Source organism: Rhinoderma darwinii, chromosome 4, assembly GCF_050947455.1.
Source record: "Rhinoderma darwinii isolate aRhiDar2 chromosome 4, aRhiDar2.hap1, whole genome shotgun sequence".
NCBI classification, from domain to species: domain Eukaryota; kingdom Metazoa; phylum Chordata; class Amphibia; order Anura; family Rhinodermatidae; genus Rhinoderma; species Rhinoderma darwinii.
The window spans coordinates 409,913,281-409,932,196 of NC_134690.1; the positions used below are offsets into that span (position 1 = coordinate 409,913,281).

At 49.4% G+C, this 18,916-nt stretch overlaps 1 protein-coding gene across 1 annotated transcript in view; it reads left to right on the top strand.

The window, feature by feature from the left end:
* The window catches only part of PEX6 (peroxisomal biogenesis factor 6), a 34,444-nt gene extending 16,480 nt beyond the window's left edge, over nt 1–17,964 (top strand). Inside the window, exons 12-18 of the mRNA XM_075863776.1 lie at nt 308–513; nt 775–836; nt 2,126–2,234; nt 4,284–4,400; nt 5,523–5,600; nt 5,750–5,889; nt 14,337–17,964. Of these exons, the coding sequence (XP_075719891.1) occupies nt 308–513; nt 775–836; nt 2,126–2,234; nt 4,284–4,400; nt 5,523–5,600; nt 5,750–5,889; nt 14,337–14,485 (861 nt within the window). The 3' untranslated portion in view covers nt 14,486–17,964. The remainder of the gene's footprint in view (nt 1–307; nt 514–774; nt 837–2,125; nt 2,235–4,283; nt 4,401–5,522; nt 5,601–5,749; nt 5,890–14,336) is intronic.
* Nucleotides 17,965–18,916: the final 952 nt, after the last annotated feature.

The window sequence follows — 18,916 nt, forward strand, 5'->3', positions numbered from 1 at the left end:
CCTATGGGGTTGGCGCTCCCTCGCTCCTCTCCTCTGGGGCTCGCGCTCCCTCGCTCCTCTCCTCTGGGGCTCGCGCTCCCTCGGTCCTCTCCTCTGGGGCTCGCTCTCCCTCGCTCCTCTCCTCTGGGGCTCGCGCTCCCACGTCTGTTAGAAAGTTGCTGAAGCTTTCACATTGATTTTTCTTTATTTACAGACGATCGGCCCTTTCGTCCTGGAGAGGACTAACAAAGTTCTTATTTACTTCTAGAATCTTGATCAACTGGCATGTTTCCCCACTGTATGTAGATGTTCTTCTCTGTTCTCCCAGATTCCATGTGTGCGCTGGACAGATGTGGGTGGACTAGAAGATGCTAAGCGTCAGCTCTTGGACACAGTGCAGTTACCTCTGGAGCACCCTGAGATTCTGGGCTTAGGGCTCTGTAGATCAGGGATTTTGCTTTATGGTCCCCCAGGAACTGGAAAAACCTTGCTGGCCAAAGCTGTTGCAACAGAATGTGCCATGACCTTCCTCAGGTACCGTGCTCCGCACATTTGTGGTGGTGCAGTGAATACATTGCTCCTTCCGTCTGTGGCCTCCTTCATTCTCTCCTGCTGTGTGTATGAGTAACCCCCTGCAGTGTATTATCCCCGCAGCAGTTCTTGCTGGACAATTCTTAAGGAGTGAATTTCCAATAGAATTGGGGTTCTCCATGTATTGGGGGGTTTACTGGGTTCTGATGGGGTACCTGTACTTATTTATTTGTTGTCAACTCCAGGATTTATTTTTCTCTGCAGTGTGAAGGGACCAGAATTAATTAACATGTATGTCGGACAGAGTGAAGAGAACGTCAGAGAAGGTTAGCAAGCACCAAACCTCCAACTATTCTGCTCGCTCTTACCTGCGCCTCTGCTCGCTCTTACCTGCGTCTCTGCTCGCTCTTACCTGCGTCTCTGCTCGCTCTTACCTGCGTCTCTGCTCGCTCTTACCTGCGTCTCTGCTCGCTCTTACCTGCGTCTCTGCTCGCTCTTACCTGCGTCTCTGCTCGCTCTTACCTGCGTCTCTGCTCGCTCTTACATGCGTCTCTGCTCGCTCTTACCTGCGTCTCTGCTCGCTCTTACCTGCGTCTCTGCTCGCTCTTACCTGCGCCTCTGCTCGCTCTTACCTGCGCCTCTGCTCGCTCTTACCTGCGCCTCTGCTCGCTCTTACCTGCGCCTCTGCTCGCTCTTACCTGCGCCTCTGCTCGCTCTTACCTGCGCCTCTGCTCGCTCTTACCTGCGCCTCTGCTCGCTCTTACCTGCGCCTCTGCTCGCTCTTACCTGCGCCTCTGCTCGCTCTTACCTGCGTCTTCTCTCTCTTACCTGCGTCTTCTCTCTCTTACCTGCGTCTGCTCGCTCTTACCTGCGCCTCTGCTCGCTCTTACCTGCGCCTTCTCGCTCTTACCTGCGCCTCTGCTCGCTCTTACCTGCGCCTCTGCTCGCTCTTACCTGCGCCTCTTCTCGCTTTTACCTGCGCCTCTGCTCGCTCTTACCTGCGCCTCTGCTCGCTCTTACCTGCGCCTCTGCTCGCTCTTACCTGCGCCTCTGCTCGCTCTTACCTGCGCCTCTGCTCGCTCTTACCTGCGCCTCTGCTCGCTCTTACCTGCGTCTTCTCGCTCTTACCTGCGCCTCTGCTCGCTCTTACCTGCGTCTTCTCGCTCTTACCTGCGTCTGCTCGCTCTTACCTGCGCCTCTGCTCGCTCTTACCTGCGCCTCTGCTCGCTCTTACCTGCGCCTCTGCTCGCTCTTACCTGCGCCTCTGCTCGCTCTTACCTGCGCCTCTGCTCGCTCTTACCTGCGCCTCTGCTCGCTCTTACCTGCGCCTCTGCTCGCTCTTACCTGCGCCTCTGCTCGCTCTTACCTGCGCCTCTGCTCGCTCTTACCTGCGCCTCTGCTCGCTCTTACCTGCGCCTCTGCTCGCCGTTTGCCGCGTCTCTGCTCGCCCTTTGCCGCGTCTCTGCTCGCCCTTTGCCGCGTCTCTGCTCGCCCTTTGCCGCGTCTCTGCTCGCCCTTTGCCGCGCCTCTGCTCGCCCTATGCCGCGCCTCTGCTCGCCCTTTGCCGCTCCTCTGCTCGCCCATCTAATTGACCTCTCTCTCTCTCTCTCTGCAGTCTTTTCCCGGGCTCAAGTAGCTTCTCCATGCATTATATTCTTTGATGAGTTGGACTCACTGGCCCCGAATCGGGGAAGGAGCGGGGACTCAGGCGGTGTGATGGACCGGTATGTTTGTGTGTATAATGTATCTGTGTGTGTGTATATAAATTGTAAAAGGGGCCCAGTATAGTGTGTTAAAACGTTGCACATATGGACTAATTAAACCCTATTTTTTTCACTGCATTTGTCTGGAGTCCTGCCTGTCTTTTGGATTTCTATGGATTAGGAGGATATGGAGTCTGTACCCATGCCAGAGCCGTAGAACAGTGCGGGGCAAGTTAGGTCACGTGATCACCATCTCTGGGGTACAATTCCTTTGTGCCTGGAGGGTACTTGCCTTCAGGGTGGTTGCAAAAACCTTCAGGTCAGGAGCAGGTTGAACTGGTAGGTCAGGAGCTAGATAGGAGCAGGACTGGATGGTCGCGAGGATGCCGTGTAATGTATGCGCACATCGGCATCATGAGTGTTACACGCTACACGGAAGGATCCAGTGAGAACATGAATCCATTATACAACAAACTTACGCTACAACCAGGATAATGGATTACTCTTGTTAAGGGGCAAATGTCACCAACTATCAGCACCTTCTATATTCGGGTCACTAGGGTTATCCGCAGCTCCGCTACCTTCTATATTCGGGTCACTAGGGTTATCCGCAGCTCCGCTACCTTCTATATTCGGGTCACTAGGGTTATCCGCAGCTCCTCTACCTTCTATATTCGGGTCACTAGGGTTATCCGCAGCTCCGCTACCTTCTATATTCGGGTCACTAGGGTTATCCGTAGCTCCGCTACCTTCTATATTCGGGTCACTAGGGTTATCCGCAGCTCCGCTACCTTCTATATTCGGGTCACTAGGGTTATCCGCAGCTCCTCTACCTTCTATATTCGAGTCACTAGGGTTATCCGCAGCTCCGCTACCTTCTATATTCGGGTCACTAGGGTTATCCGTAGCTCCGCTACCTTCTATATTCGGGTCACTAGGGTTATCCGCAGCTCCTCTACCTTCTATATTCGGGTCACTAGGGTTATCCGCAGCTCCGCTACCTTCTATATTCGGGTCACTAGGGTTATCCGCAGCTCCGCTACCTTCTATATTCGGGTCACTAGGGTTATCCGCAGCTCCGCTACCTTCTATATTCGGGTCACTAGGGTTATCCGCAGCTCCGCTACCTTCTATATTCGGGTCACTAGGGTCATCCGCAGCTCCGCTACCTTCTATATTCGGGTCACTAGGGTTATCCGCAGCTCCGCTACCTTCTATATTCGGGTCACTAGGGTTATCCGCAGCTCCGCTACCTTCTATATTCGGGTCACTAGGGTTATCCGCAGCTCCGCTACCTTCTATATTCGGGTCACTAGGGTTATCCGCAGCTCCGCTACCGTCTATATTCGGGTCACTAGGGTTATCCGTAGCTCCACTACCTTCTATATTCGGGTCACTAGGGTTATCCGCAGCTCCGCTACCTTCTATATTCGGGTCACTAGGGTTATCCGCAGCTCCGCTACCTTCTATATTCGGGTCACTAGGGTTATCCGCAGCTCCGCTACCTTCTATATTCGGGTCACTAGGGTCATCCGCAGCTCCTCTACCTTCTATATTCGGGTCACTAGGGTTATCCGCAGCTCCTCTACCTTTTTCCTTGTATAACGCTATGTATTTGCCTTGCTGCTACTGTGTATAGTGATCCCCCCCACCCCCCGTAGAGCAGGGAGGCCGGACAATGAGCCATTGTATTGTTCCCGTGGCCAGGACTTTGTTTCTACAGCCGTGGCTCACGGGACAGTGATTGAGATCGGGACCTACGCGTTTGTCTTCATTCCTACCCCCTGGACTCCGGATCGCCTCTCACCATGACTAGACGCTGGCGTTCGTGTTCATTTTTATATTCATGTACTGGATAGACTTGTGGGGCACTTTTATCTATTCACACGTAGCCATCAACACATTTCTAAACTTTCCTATGTACATGTAGAATGTCAGATAAGTATGGAATCTCTGCACGCCGCTCCAGCCTCCTGCCCCTTTCCTGTGTGATTATTCAGGCGGAGACCCCGAGCTTTATGTTGTGTGACCACATGAAACCCCTGAACCTCTTTGTGGCTCTGTCCTTAGGGTGGTGTCCCAGCTGCTGGCGGAGATGGATGGGCTGCACTCCTCTAGTGACGTGTTTGTGATTGGAGCCACTAATCGCCCTGATCTGCTGGATCCTGCTCTGCTGCGACCTGGGAGGTAACCCCATTATGAGTGTCTCTTCCCGCATGGGGCTGAGCTCAGGACAAGGCCCTTCCTGTAGCAGAGAATCCCTGAGGACACGGGGGAGGCTGCTGTCACTTACGTGGTTCTCCCTCACTCCTTCTACCTTGCCCTAATACAAGAGTTGAAGTGCCCTCTGGGTTTCATTTGCAGTTTATTAAAGGAATTCTACAGGATTAGATAAACATGGCTGCTTTCTTGCAAAAACAGTGCCACACCTTTCCAATGGTTGAGAGTGGTAATGCAGCTCCGCTCTATTCATTTCAATGGAGCCAAGTTGCAATACTAGAGCCAACCCATGACAGATGTGTTACTGTTTGTGCAGCTTGTATTTTTCTATGGTGTCCTGTATGTAGGTGACCCCTTCTGGTGTTCTCACCTTCTCCTGATCGTCTCACTGCTGCAGCCGTGTGGATATTGTGCTTGGGGTGGTCATGGTAGTAGCAGCAGTCGCCCTCATCCTGCCGTGAGAACAAATACAGGAGAATAAAGTCACCTGAAGTAGAAACGCACAGAAGAAGGAGTCTGTTGGCGCTTCCATTATAACCCCACAGTTCGTTCACGGTATGAGGTGGGGGTCGGACTCTTGTGAGTAGTAACGGTGGCTGGGTGGAAAATCAGCCCAGAGTCTAAAGTAGGAAATCCACTGCCCAGATCTCAAACTACCACAAAGTGTAGCGTCCCCTCCCTTCAGAGCCGCGTGTCTGGGAGCCGCGTCCGGGAACGGCTTCTCGCCATGGTCTGGATATTCTATTTGCTTTATTCTGCAGTAAATATTTCTGATTGAGACGTGTGCGATGGATTCTGAACCCCAATATAGGAGTGAGGAGATCAGGAGAAGTGGATTGGGGTGTTTAGAAGCCTTTAGTTTTGCTTCCTGTGGGTGCAGGGACCCCTCACTTCTGCCCCTCTGGTCACCCTTTATTCTACCATCATCTGCCTCCCTTTTAATGTGACATTTGCTTTGATTTAACCATTTTCTAGTATCGGAGACGTGCGGCCGCACAGCTGCTACAGGAACGTAGTGTTGTATAATATCGGCTGCGTTGGGATATTTCCCGTTATGATCTCTCACTCCCGTCTCTGCTTCCCTCCCAGGTTGGACAAGCTGGTGTTTGTTGGGTTAAATGAAAACCGTGACTCCCAACTGAGAGTCCTAAAAGCCATAACACGCAGGTGAGTAGTAGAATTATGTGCAGGACTGGTCACAGACACCGGGGGCAGCGTTCATGACCCTCCGTGATCCCCGGTGAGGGGGACGTCTGGCGGGGGCGCTGGGATCTTCTTCCTCTTGTCCACAGAGCTTATGGCTCCTTCTCTGGCAGATTCTGTCTCGACCCTGCAGTGGACTTGTCTCATGTCTTACAATACTGTCCTGCTGCCCTGACTGGCGCCGACCTCTACGCTCTGTGCGCTGATGCAATGATGAGCGCCATCAAAGAGAAGGTTCATCGTCTGCAGAAAGGTGAGATCTGGGGATGAGGTGTCACATTGCAGGGTTGGGATCGTAATGATGAGGGAGTGCTGAGGGATATACTCACCCGAGCCATGGCATATCCGCACCTGCGAGCCCCACCAATCGGTGACACATTTATGACTTATTGAAAATGAACCGAGAATAACCCCAGTAAGTGGCGGGAACTGAACATACATTTATTTCATGCCAATTGCCAAACAACTGCCCAAGTCACGAAAAATTGATAAAGTGTATTGTAAAAAAAAGTCAGAAGATGGGGTCAAAAACCCAAAACCAGACAAATCTCCCAACTCAAATAAATTGTAAATAATAAATCCCTCTGCTGCCCGGATGTGGGAATAGAATCGTATTCAGTTATGTAATTCACATCCTGATAAACAATGATCTCATGTCGTGATAAAGCCGAGTCCAGGTCCCGACATGTTACACCTTCAGAGGGCAATGGTGTGAAACGCTGCTCTCCTCTCTAAAGACTGTTTGACGTCACATGGGTTCTCATAAAACAACCAATCAAACGGGAAAAGTAAGCTAAGCAGCCAATCGTAGCGCGTACCTCGAGCAAACGCTTCAGAGCTACAGCGCGTGCGTGAAGTAATAGTGACTACAAGTGCAGGCTCTGGTGCTCGGTATTCCTGATACAAGTGCAGGCTCTGGTGCTCGGTATTCCTGATACAAGTGCAGGCTCTGGTGCTCGGTATTCCTGATACAAGTGCAGGCTCTGGTGCTCGGTATTCCTGATACAAGTGCAGGCTCTGGTGCTCGGTATTCCTGATACAAGTGCAGGCTCTGGTGCTCGGTATTCCTGATACAAGTGCAGGCTCTGGTGCTCGGTATTCCTGATACAAGTGCAGGCTCTGGTGCTCGGTATTCCTGATACAAGTGCAGGCTCTGGTGCTCGGTATTCCTGATACAAGTGCAGGCTCTGGTGCGCGGTATTCCTGATACAAGTGCAGGCTCTGGTGCTCGGTATTCCTGATACAAGTGCAGGCTCTGGTGCTCGGTATTCCTGATACAAGTGCAGGCTCTGGTGCTCGGTATTCCTGATACAAGTGCAGGCTCTGGTGCTCGGTATTCCTGATACAAGTGCAGGCTCTGGTGCTCGGTATTCCTGATACAAGTGCAGGCTCTGGTGCTTGCTATTATTCCTGATACAAGTGGTGCGCACGTCCACGAGATGAAGCGTCAACATCAAACCTGCAGCCACAATGGACGCGCCGCTACTTAGAAATTAGCCGCGATGTACTTTATCTTGCGGGCAGACTTAGAGGCTTACAATCGTTTCTTACACTGATCTAGTTGCCGCCCTCCCTCATGGGATCCCAGTTTGTCAGTGTTTTAGGAACCAAAGGAATTGTTCAGATGCCTTGACTTTTAAAAAAATAATCTGATTCCTTATAGTGTCAATTTCAAGCACAAGGTTATCTGAAAAAGATTCTTTATAAAGACTATTGCAGTGCGATTGATCGGAAGAACCTTCTTGGTACAAAAGTGGGGGCCGATCCATCAAAGCTAATGAGATGTATGGCAATCCTGGTTGGCTAAACCTCGGAGATCACAGTCCTTTTCCACGGATATCGGCCCCATCTCACATTCAGATCCAGACCTAGGTTTTGATTACTGAATTTCCAAGTGTTACCGCAGGTGGAAGGACCTCCCTGGTTCATAGAGAATGGAACATAGTGGCACCTCTGCTGTAACGGGCTCTTATCCCTGTGGGAGACGATCTTTTTGCTTTTATGTCTAAAATTGAGAATATTGTCAACCCAGTTGATTGAACAAGATACAGTCATCGACAATTCGTTAATTCCCACAGCACTGGAGTAATCTATGGTGCTAGCTGTAACTGCCCAAAACTCTATATAGGAAAAACCGTACATCAACATCTCTAAATGTCTACGCTTAATAAATACTAAATACATCAACACTTTATCTCCACCTGTAAGGTCCAGACCTAATGGAGATTTAAAGACCCTAATTTTGGGGAATATACTGTATTAAATCAAACTGGGTCTGACACGTGGCAGTCTCAATAGACCACTTTTACAGGAGGTGGCCAGATGAAATTGTTTTAACAGCCTTAACCCTAATTGGTTCAATAAACCCCTTCCCGCCTCAGCCACTTTTGAACTTCCTGACAGAGCCTCATTCCTTCAAATCTGACACGTCACTTTATTTGGTAATAACTTTGAAAATGATTTGACCTATCCAAGCGATTCTGAGGTTGTTTTCTTGTGACACATTGTACTTTATGACAGAGGTAAAAATTGGTCAATACATTTATTGCTTATTTGTAAATGACAGCACCAATCTCTACCATTTTACTGTGGCACAGTGATTGGTTAAAGCCGCAAAAAGCTGCGATTGGCTGGCCTGAATTGACCGCCCGATAACAGCGATCGCTGGCACGGGGGAAGGGGGGGTGGCATGATGACCCCCCCCTGAGCGACAAATACAGTAGCCATCTTTCCTTTGTTACTGTGTATTTTAACACAGTAACCGCTTCCCTCTTTGTCATAAGTATTTGCCATACTGCGGGATGCGTTGACTTTCCATGACGTATACTTACCACAAATGTCGAGAAGGGGTTATGGCTGTACTCGGCGTTGCTCTCGAAATGTCCTGTTTTTGGTATTTGACAATTTTGCAATAATGATAATAGCCATATGTCATCACTGTACACTTCTCCATTTACTTTTTATCTTTTCTGCAAGTCATATATTGGTTTAGTCAGTAAGGCCATATACACAGTGGAGTCCCATTATTCTGAGCCGCAGGTAATATCCAGAGTAACCGGCATGTGCAGCACTGACAGCAGCTAATATCCAGAGTAACCGGCATGTGCAGCACTGACAGCAGCTAATGTCCAGAGTAACCGGCATGTGCAGCACTGACAGCAGCTAATATCCAGAGTAACCGGCATGTGCAGCACTGACAGCAGCTAATATCCAGAGTACCCGGCGTGTGCAGCACTGACAGCAGCTAATATCCAGAGTAACCGGCGTGTACAGCACTGACAGCAGCTAATATCCAGAGTAACCGCCCTGTGCAGCACTGACAGCAGCTAATATCCAGAGTAACCGGCGTGTACAGCACTGACAGCAGCTAATATCCAGAGTAACCGGCGTGTGCAGCACTGACAGCAGCTAATATCCAGAGTAACCGGCGTGTACAGCACTGACAGCAGCTAATATCCAGAGTAACCGCTGTGTACAGCACTGACAGCAGCTAATATCCAGAGTAACCGCCGTGTACAGCACTGACAGCAGCTAATATCCAGAGTAACCGGCGTGTGCAGCACTGACAGCAGCTAATATCCAGAGTAACCGGCGTGTACAGCACTGACAGCAGCTAATATCCAGAGTAACCGCCCTGTGCAGCACTGACAGCAGCTAATATCCAGAGTAACCGGCGTGTGCAGCACTGACAGCTGCTAATATCCAGAGTAACCGGCGTGTACAGCACTGACAGCAGCTAATATCCAGAGTAACCGGCATGTGCAGCACTGACAGCAGCTAATATCCAGAGTAACCGCCCTGTGCAGCACTGACAGCAGCTAATATCCAGAGTAACCGGCGTGTGCAGCACTGACAGCAGCTAATATCCAGAGTAACCGCTGTGTACAGCACTGACAGCAGCTAATATCCAGAGTAACCGGCGTGTGCAGCACTGACAGCAGCTAATATCGAGAGTAACCAGCGTGTACAGCACAGACAGCAGCTAATCTCCAGAGTAACCGCCCTGTGCAGCACTGACAGCAGCTAATATCCAGAGTAACCGGCGTGTACAGCACTGACAGCAGCTAATATCCAGAGTAACCGCCCTGTGCAGCACTGACAGCAGCTAATATCCAGAGTAACCGGCGTGTGCAGCACTGACAGCAGCTAATATCCAGAGTAACCGCCCCTGTGCAGCACTGACAGCAGCTAATATCCAGAGTAACCGCTGTGTACAGCACTGACAGCAGCTAATATCCAGAGTAACCGCCGTGTGCAGCACTGACAGCAGCTAATATCCAGAGTAACCGCCCTGTGCAGCACTGACAGCAGCTAATATCCAGAGTAACCGGCGTGTACAGCACTGACAGCTGCTAATATCCAGAGTAACCGGCGTGTGCAGCACTGACAGCAGCTAATATCCAGAGTAACCGCCCTGTGCAGCGCTGACAGCAGCTAATATCCAGAGTAACCGGCCTGACAGCAGCTAATATCCAGAGTAACCGGCCTGACAGCAGCTAATATCCAGAGTAACTGGCGTGTACAGCACTGACAGCTGCTAATATCCAGAGTAACTGGCGTGTACAGCACTGACAGCTGCTAATATCCAGAGTAACCGCTGTGTACAGCACTGACAGAAGCTAATATCCAGAGTAACTGGCGTGTGCAGCACTGACAGCAGCTAATATCCAGAGTAACCGCCGTATGCAGCACTGACAGCAGCTAATATCCAGAGTAACCGCCGTGTGCAGCACTGACAGCAGCTAATATCCAGAGTAACCGCCGTGTGCAGCACTGACAGCAGCTAATATCCAGAGTAACCGCCGTGTGCAGCACTGACAGCAGCTAATATCCAGAGTAACCGCCCTGTGCAGCACTGACAGCTGCTAATATCCAGAGTAACCGGCGTGTACAGCACTGACAGCAGCTAATATCCAGAGTAACCGGCGTGTGCAGCGCTGACAGCAGCTAATATCTAGAGTAACCGCCGTGTGCAGCACTGACAGCAGCTAATATCCAGAGTAACCGCCCTGTGCAGCACTGACAGCAGCTAATATCCAGAGTAACCGCCCTGTGCAGCACTGACAGCAGCTAATATCCAGAGTAACCGCCGTGTGCAGCGCTGACAGCAGCTAATATCCAGAGTAACCGCCGTGTGCAGCGCTGACAGCAGCTAATATCCAGAGTAACCGCCCTGTGCAGCACTGACAGCAGCTAATATCCAGAGTAACCGCCGTGTGCAGCGCTGACAGCAGCTAATATCCATGGCATTCTCTGGACACAAACGCTGCTGCCACCGGCTTATGTTCTTCCAGCAATGGTTGCAGGTTGTTTGTTCTCTGATGTTTCTCGACTGACGCGCCAACGTCCATCCGTTCCATGAAGCACAAAACGTGACTCATTTGAGAAGGTAACCATTTACCAATCATTAGTGGTCCAATTCCGATACTGCCGTATAAGCCTTTTTTTCTATGCACCTTTAGCATAGGAGCAGTGACCATCCAGTGGCCCTCGCGCACCTTCATAGCTGACGTTCACCTCTCACATCAATGGCACGTAGTGCTCCGCTTTTTCCACGTCGGTTATTCCCAATGGTGCCATTTGTCCAATCACGATACACGGTCACCACAGCAGCACGCGAACAGTTCACAAACTGCGCTGTGTGAGAAATACCGACACCCTGGCCCGAAAGCCAATAATCATCCCTTATTACAACTCTGATAAATCTCCCGTTACCCATGGCAACAAGGAGTGATCTGTGATCAAACGGCCTATCGCACACCTTATATCCCCACCAAAGCAGCCAACGACACATTACTTCCTTCATGGGCTACACACTGCCAATGTCGTAGGAGGTGCTCATAATAATGTGACTCTACTGTGTAGAAGCGGCAGCAGCATGGAGGAGATTTTACAGCAGTACTGTAAAGGATCTGCCAGGCACAACTTCTGTGGATACTCCCATAGGTAATCAGTCTGCACCTGAGTCTATGTCTCTGAGACTGACTCCATCTTCCACCACTCAGGATGGCAGGCTTACGAGTGGGAGAGCCTATCGCAGCCTGTCCAGACGGAGCTAGCTCCCGCCCTCTATCTATTTATACCTGCCTTTCCTGTTCCTCCTTTGCTTGTGATTCTTCTTGTGTGGTTTCCTGGCCCAGCTACAGCTTCTACTATTTGATCCTGCTCCATACTGACCCTGGCTTACTGACTACTCTCCTGCTCTGTGTTTGGTACCTCGTACACTCCTGGTTTGACTCAGCTCGTTTACCTCTCTTGTTGCTCACGGTGTTGCCGTGGGCAACTGCCCCATTTCCCTTACCTTTGTGTACCCTTGTCTGTTTGTCTCGTGCACTTACTGAGCGTAGGGACCGCCGCCCAGCAGTTGTACCCCGTCGTCTAGGGCGGGTCGTTGCAAGTAGGCAGGGACAGAGTGGCGGGTAGAATAGGGCTCACTTGTCCGTTTCCCCCCCCCCCCCCCATCATTACAAGTATAGCCGAGAATCCAGCACTGGAGTGACACAACACTCTTACCAGCAATCCAGGATCTCCTCTCTCTTCCTTCTCCACCCTCACCTCTGTATAGGCTTCCATGGGCAGCACACACTCTCTGTCTGTCCGTCTGTCTCTCTCTCTGTCTCTTTTTCTCTTTCTCTTGTTCTCTTTGTCTGTCTTTTTATCATTCTCTCTCTCGTTCTCTGTCTCTCTCGTGCTCTTTCTCTTTTTTTTCTATCTCAGTTTTTGTCTCTTTCTCTCTCTCCTTATACTCCTTCCCTCTTCATAGACTTCTATAGTCAATAGTGTCTGTCTACTCTATCTGCTACCTCCTCCCCCTCCATAAACATCTATGAGCAGCGTGTGTCTTTCTGCATGCTCCTGTGCCTCCCCTCCATAGTCTTCTTTGGGCAGCGTCTGTGTGTGTCTATCTGCTCCCCCTCTGTCCATAGACCGTTATTAGCAGTGTGTCTGTTTTTGGCTCCTGCTTCCTCCTTCCCTCTCTATAGACTTCTCCTCCGGTTCTCCTCTTCATAGACTTTTTATAGTCAGTAGGGTCTGTGTGTGTCTGTTTCCTCCTCTTGCTCCCCTTTCCAAAAACTTCTATGGGTATCATCTGTGTCTCCTCTATCTGCCCTCTCCTCCCCTCTCCATACTTCTATGGGCAGCGTGTCTGTGTTTTTCTCTTCCTGCTCCCTTCCTCTTGCTCCCCCTCCCCTCTCCATCAACTTCAATTGGCAGGCATTGAAGAGATTGCTTGACAGCAGAGGGTGGACAACAGATTACAGAAAGGGAGACGCCAAGAGGCAGCTACTTCACACAGGATTTACATGGATAAAACAAAAGTTTAACCGTAAGTAAATGACACAGTTTTTGTATATCAGGTATACTATTAGATTATCATAAGTTGTTTGAAAGTTAGCGTCCAACTCTATGGTCATGTGCACTATTTGTATCATGACTGATATTGAGTATTGGATCCTGCACTTTGCAGTCACTCTTGTATTTTATATGAGGGCTAGATACGCATGTGCTGCAGCTCTATATTAGTTGAGATATGCTTTATGATTGGCTGCTTGGCTTACTTGATGAGTGTTTTTTCCATTTCCTTGTTTTATGAGAACCTCTGTGACGTCAAACAGTCTTTATAAAAGAGAGCCGTGTTTTTCACCATTGCCCTAGAGCTTCTGAAGGCGCTGCTTCCCTGGTGACACATGGGGGCACTGACTGTTTTAATCACGACTTGAGACCTTGATGACCATGTTGTTTATCCGGATGTGAATTGCAGTCGCTCCCCTTCCTGAGCAGTGAATTACATAACTGAATACAATTCTATTCCCACATCCGGGTAGCAGAGTCATTTATTATTTACAATTTATTTGAGGTGGGAGATTGGTCCGGTGTTGGCGTTTTGACCCCATCCTCTGACTTTTTATTAGTGTATTGTAAAAGAAAAAAAAGTATTGTCTTCTAGTTCTCTTTATTCATACTTCATGGTACCGTGTGACTTGGGCAGTTGTTTGCTTGAGTGGCAATTGGTATGAAATGTTTGGCTTCTCCACAGCTCTAGGACCCCCACTAGGAAAATCCTTGTCTGTTTCTGTAATTCCCATACACTTAAATGGAAAAGCTAGTTCTCCTGATCGTACCCTCCTATTTGCTGCAGCGGTCATGGGACCCCTGCTCTCCAGATAGATGTCGATCAGGGTAGTTGGCTGGAATACCTCTTTAAAGAACTCGTCCAGTCTTCTAAAACGTTATCATTGCGTAAATGAAAAGTTCTGCAACTTTCTAATACACTTTGGGTTTGAATTTCTCACTATTTTCAAGATGGTTGCTTACTGTCAGTGAATGGCAACCAGGACTTGGTTCTGTTGACACAGCTAAGGTTTTGTTACAATGTATCAAGCCTGTTCTCTGTCAGCTAAATACAGCAGCAACACAAACCTCGCTACTCTCTTGGGCTCCAGGCTGATAGCTCTTACCTACAGGTCAAGATGGGTTTTAAGCCTCTGGCGGCAAACAATTATGGTTCCTATTCACTGACACTAAGCAGAGATGTAGAAAAGGGTGAGGAGGTGAAATATATTCTGAAGCTGCAGAAGGTTTAATTCTACTCTGATGAAGCTGCGTGGACGTAGACTGAGCCTGCCTGTTATTTGCATGTAGAGCTTTGTAGTCTTCACAGCCTCCTGTACCTCACGTGTCGCTGCATTCACCTTCTAGGTGCGGTTGAGCCTGCCGCCGAGCTTGTTCTTCATGTGAAGCATTTAATTCAGGCTGCGGAGCGACTTCAGCCGTCTGTGTCACAGAAAGAACTGCAGCGATACGACAGAATCCACAAGCAGTTCTCCATGACCATTGATGATGTATAATATAAGCGCGGCCCTGGTACAGTCGCTATGACGTGGCTCCTGCTGTAGGAATGTGACCATGAAAAATGTTATCAGTGCTATGTATCTTGTGACCTGTGCCCCAGAGGAATAAAGATGGAGGAGCAGTGCGCTTATTACTTCTGTAATCCAGTGTAAGTCATGGAAAAGAAGCATTGTGGGCAGCGATCAGACAGTTTACATGCACTTTAATAATCTTGGCCTACACGTCTAGAACAGAAGTCATAATTCTCCTGATCCATCATGTCTTATACTCTAGTCCCAGCTGGATTCACTATTCTGCAGGTGCAGTCATATTGTCTTATATTACAGTCGCATCCAGAGCTGCAGTCAATATTCAGTCACAAGTATCTGATGTAACGCCCTATGAAGCGCCTCCCTCCTCATACTAAAGAAACCTGCCCTCTGAGGCGCCTCCCTCCTCATACTAAAGAAACCTGCCCTCGATGAAGCTCCTCCCTCCTCATACTAAAGAAACCTGCCCCCTATGAAGCGCCTCCCTCCTCATACTAAAGAAACCTGCCCTCGATGAAGCTCCTCCCTCCTCATACTAAAGAAACCTGCCCTCGATGAAGCTCCTCCCTCCTCATACTAAAGAAACCTGCCCCCTATGAAGCGCCTCCCTCATACTAAAGAAACCTGCCCTCTATGAAGCTCCTCCCTCCTCATACTAAAGAAACCTGCCCCCTATGAAGCGCCTCCCTCATACGAAAGAAACCTGCCCCCTATGAAGCTCCTCCCTCATACTAAAGAAACCTGCCCTCTATGAAGCTCCTCCCTCTTCATACTAAAGAAACCTGCCCTGGATGAAGCTCCTCCCTCATACTAAAGAAACCTGCCCTCTATGAAGCTCCTCCCTCATACTAAAGAAACCTGCCCTCTATGAGGCTCCACCCAGCAGGGCATTTTCTCTTATGGTGCTCATGGCACCCTCTCTGAGACACCTTTCAACACATCAGCCTTCTCTACAATGCCCAAATTACACCCCCCCCCCTATGATGCTACTCCAATCAGAGCACTCCCCTGAGGCTCTTCCCACCAGAACCTGCTTTTCCATGGGTACAGTAATGAGTTTGCTCAGGCTGTGTATACATACAATAAGGCTGTATTATAGGTTTAGACATAGGCTGATGTTTTATAATAGTCCAGACTGCAGACTGTCCCATCCAGATTCCCTTAGTCTTCTCGTCTTCGTGACTGGTGCCAGCTCCAGACATCTCCCCTTGGCCTGGCCAGCACTTCCTCTGGAAAATGGGGGGACTGGGCACTCACTCTGCAAAGACATATGGTACTCTGAGGGCAGATACTTGGTAACTTTTTACAACCCAAGAACAGCACGTAACAAACCCGTCACCTCCGTGTAGCATAAAGTGAATGTCTGGCCGGACCACCATTTTTTATTTATTTAAATAAAATAAATCCAACATCCAGCAGTGATTAATGTTCTACTAGATGTCAAATCTTCTACTGGCCGTAGCTCTGATTTTCTGATCCTCTACATAGAGATACATAATAACATTCTATGTGGCTGTAGCCGCTACTAGAGGGAACGAAGGGTCCGAGTAACCAAAGCTGCGTAAACTAAACTACAATGTCTACTGGGAGCGTCTTCCCTTCTCTTGTATGCTGGAATGAAGATTCAAGATTTCAATCCAACGGAGCTGCTGGTTTTTCCTTCTCAATTCCACCCATTCTCCCTTGCGCCGGTTCGATTCACCGCCCGTGGAGCTGGTTGGCGGCTGCTTTCTTTGTCCTTCTTATAATGATGTCCCTTATTGCTTGATGCAGCAGTGTTAAAAAACATATCAGTCCAACATCGTTAACCTGATCAATGTATGTTTTTGGTAGAAATGATATTTCTACATAGCAATTAATAGACTTGTAAGGCTTCGTTCACATCTGCGTCAGGACAGAACCCTTGCACAACAAAGACAAACGGAAACCTATGGTTTCCGTTTATTTTAGTCAAGGTTCCCTTAATGGGTTTCCCTGACGGAAAGCTCAGACGGAACCCCTGAACGGAGTCCGGACGCAGATGTGAACGAAGCCTAAGGATATGTTCACATGCTTAACAAAAAAAGGCTGTAAAAGACGATGCTGTTTTCAAGGGAAAACCGCCTCCGATTTACAGCGCAAACGCTCACGCTCGTGTGAATCCGGCCTAAGTGTAGTAGAAAAAAAACAGAGCCAACAATTAGGACCTGTGAGCCGCTCGTTCTGAGGAATTGAATCATTAGTTCATAATAATCGCGGTGTTACATTGGTGAATCCTTCATTCTGTGGAATAACGGGTACATTGTGGCCCTTATTTAAGGTCGGAGGGTGGTAAATCTCGCACATGTAGGTAAAACCTGAGAGACGCGGAAGGAAGCTCCAAAACCTGAGAGACACGGAAGGAAGCGCCAAAACCTGAGAGACGCGGAAGGAAGCGCCAAAACCTGAGCGATGCAGATGGAAACGCCAAAACCTGAGAGACACGGAAGGAAACACCAAAACCTGAGACGCGGAAGGAAGCGCCAAAACCTGAGACGCGGAAGGAAGCGCCAAAACCTGAGACGTGGAAGGAAGCGCCAAAACCTGAGAGACGCGGAAGGAAGCGTCAAAATGCCAAAACCTAAGTGACGCGCAGAAGGAGGCGCCAAAACCTGAGTGACGCGCGGAAGGAGGCGCCAAAACCTGAGTGACGCGCGGAAGGAGGCGCCAAAACCTGAGTGACGCGCGGAAGGAGGCGCCAAAACCTGAGTGACGCGCGGAAGGAGGCGCCAAAACCTGAGTGACGCGCGGAAGGAGGCGACAAAACCTGAGTGACGCGCGGAAGGAGGCGCCAAAACCTGAGTGACGCGCGGAAGGTAGGCGCCAAAACCTAAGAGACGCGGAAGGAAGCGCCAAACCCCGAGAGACGCGGAAGGAAGCGCCAAAACCCGAGAGACGCGGAAGGAAGAGTCAAAATGTAAAAACCTGAAAGACGCGGAAGGAAGCGCCAAAACATGAGACACGCGGAAGGAAGCGCCAAAACATGAGACACGCGGAAGGAAGCGCCAAAACCTGAGAGACGCGGAAGGAAGCGCCAAAACCTGAGAGACGCGGAAGGAAGCGCCTAAACCCGAGAGACGCGGAAGGAAGCGCCAGAACCCGAGAGACGCGGAAGGAAGCGCCAGAACCCGAGAGACGCGGAAGGAAGCACCAGAACCCGAGAGACGCGGAAGGAAGCGCCAGAACCCGAGTGAAGCGGAAGGAAGCGCCAGAACCCGAGTGAAGCGCCAAAACCTGAGAGACTGGGAAGGAAGCAGAAAACTACTGTTCAAATGGATGTAAAAAAGCCAAAATGGCAAAGGCTCAGCCAATGATCACCTCTGAGAAGAGTTGAAGTTACCGGTGATCTGCTCCAAGCAGAAGACCATTAAAGGGTTGTCCACTTTTGAAAAACTATCAAGCTATACTAATTAAATATATTTACAGTTTCAGAGTTGCAGATGTCTTTTAATTCCGTCTAGTGTCGCGTGACTCTGCCACCGTCTGAACTTCTTCGATCTTAACTTCCGGATGAGCTCCTCTTCTTGCTTCTGCTCTTCCGAATGACGTCTTCTTCCCCATGCGTTTTGACTTATTTATATTTTTCACGCATGCGCAGTACCCTACAATTTGTTGCGCATGCGCATTAACAGTAAGTTCATTGCGCGTGTGCTTTTAAATACTATTAATTATGCATTTGCAAAAATAATAATTTAAGCTATTTTTGTTCCGCTTCACTTCGGCCATACACCCGGGCTCGAGGCATCCTATTGGTCTAAAGCCTCCTCAATACCCGAACCCGAGAGACGCGGAAGGAAGCGCCAGAACCCGAGAGACGCGGAAGGAAGCGCCAGAACCCGAGAGACGCGGAAGGAAGCGCCAGAACCCGAGAGACGCGGAAGGAAGCGCCAGAACCCGAGTAAAGCGGAAGGAAGCGCCAGAACCCGAGTGAAGCGCCAAAACCTGAGAGACTGGGAAGGAAACAGAAAACTACTGTTCAAATGGATGTAAAAAAGCCAAAATGGCAAAGGCTCAGCCAATGATCACCTCTGAGAAGAGTTGAAGTTACCGGTGATCTGCTCCAAGCAGAAGACCATTAAAGGGTTGTCCACTTTTGAAAAACTATCAAGCTATACTAATTAAATATATTTACAGTTTCAGAGTTGCAGATGTCTTTTAATTCCGTCTAGTGTCGCGTGACTCTGCCACCGTCTGAACTTCTTCGATCTTAACTTCCGGATGAGCTCCTCTTCTTGCTTCTGCTCTTCCGAATGACGTCTTCTTCCCCATGCGTTTTGACTTATTTATATTTTTCACGCATGCGCAGTACCCTACAATTTGTTGCGCATGCGCATTAACAGTAAGTTCATTGCGCGTGTGCTTTTAAATACTATTAATTAT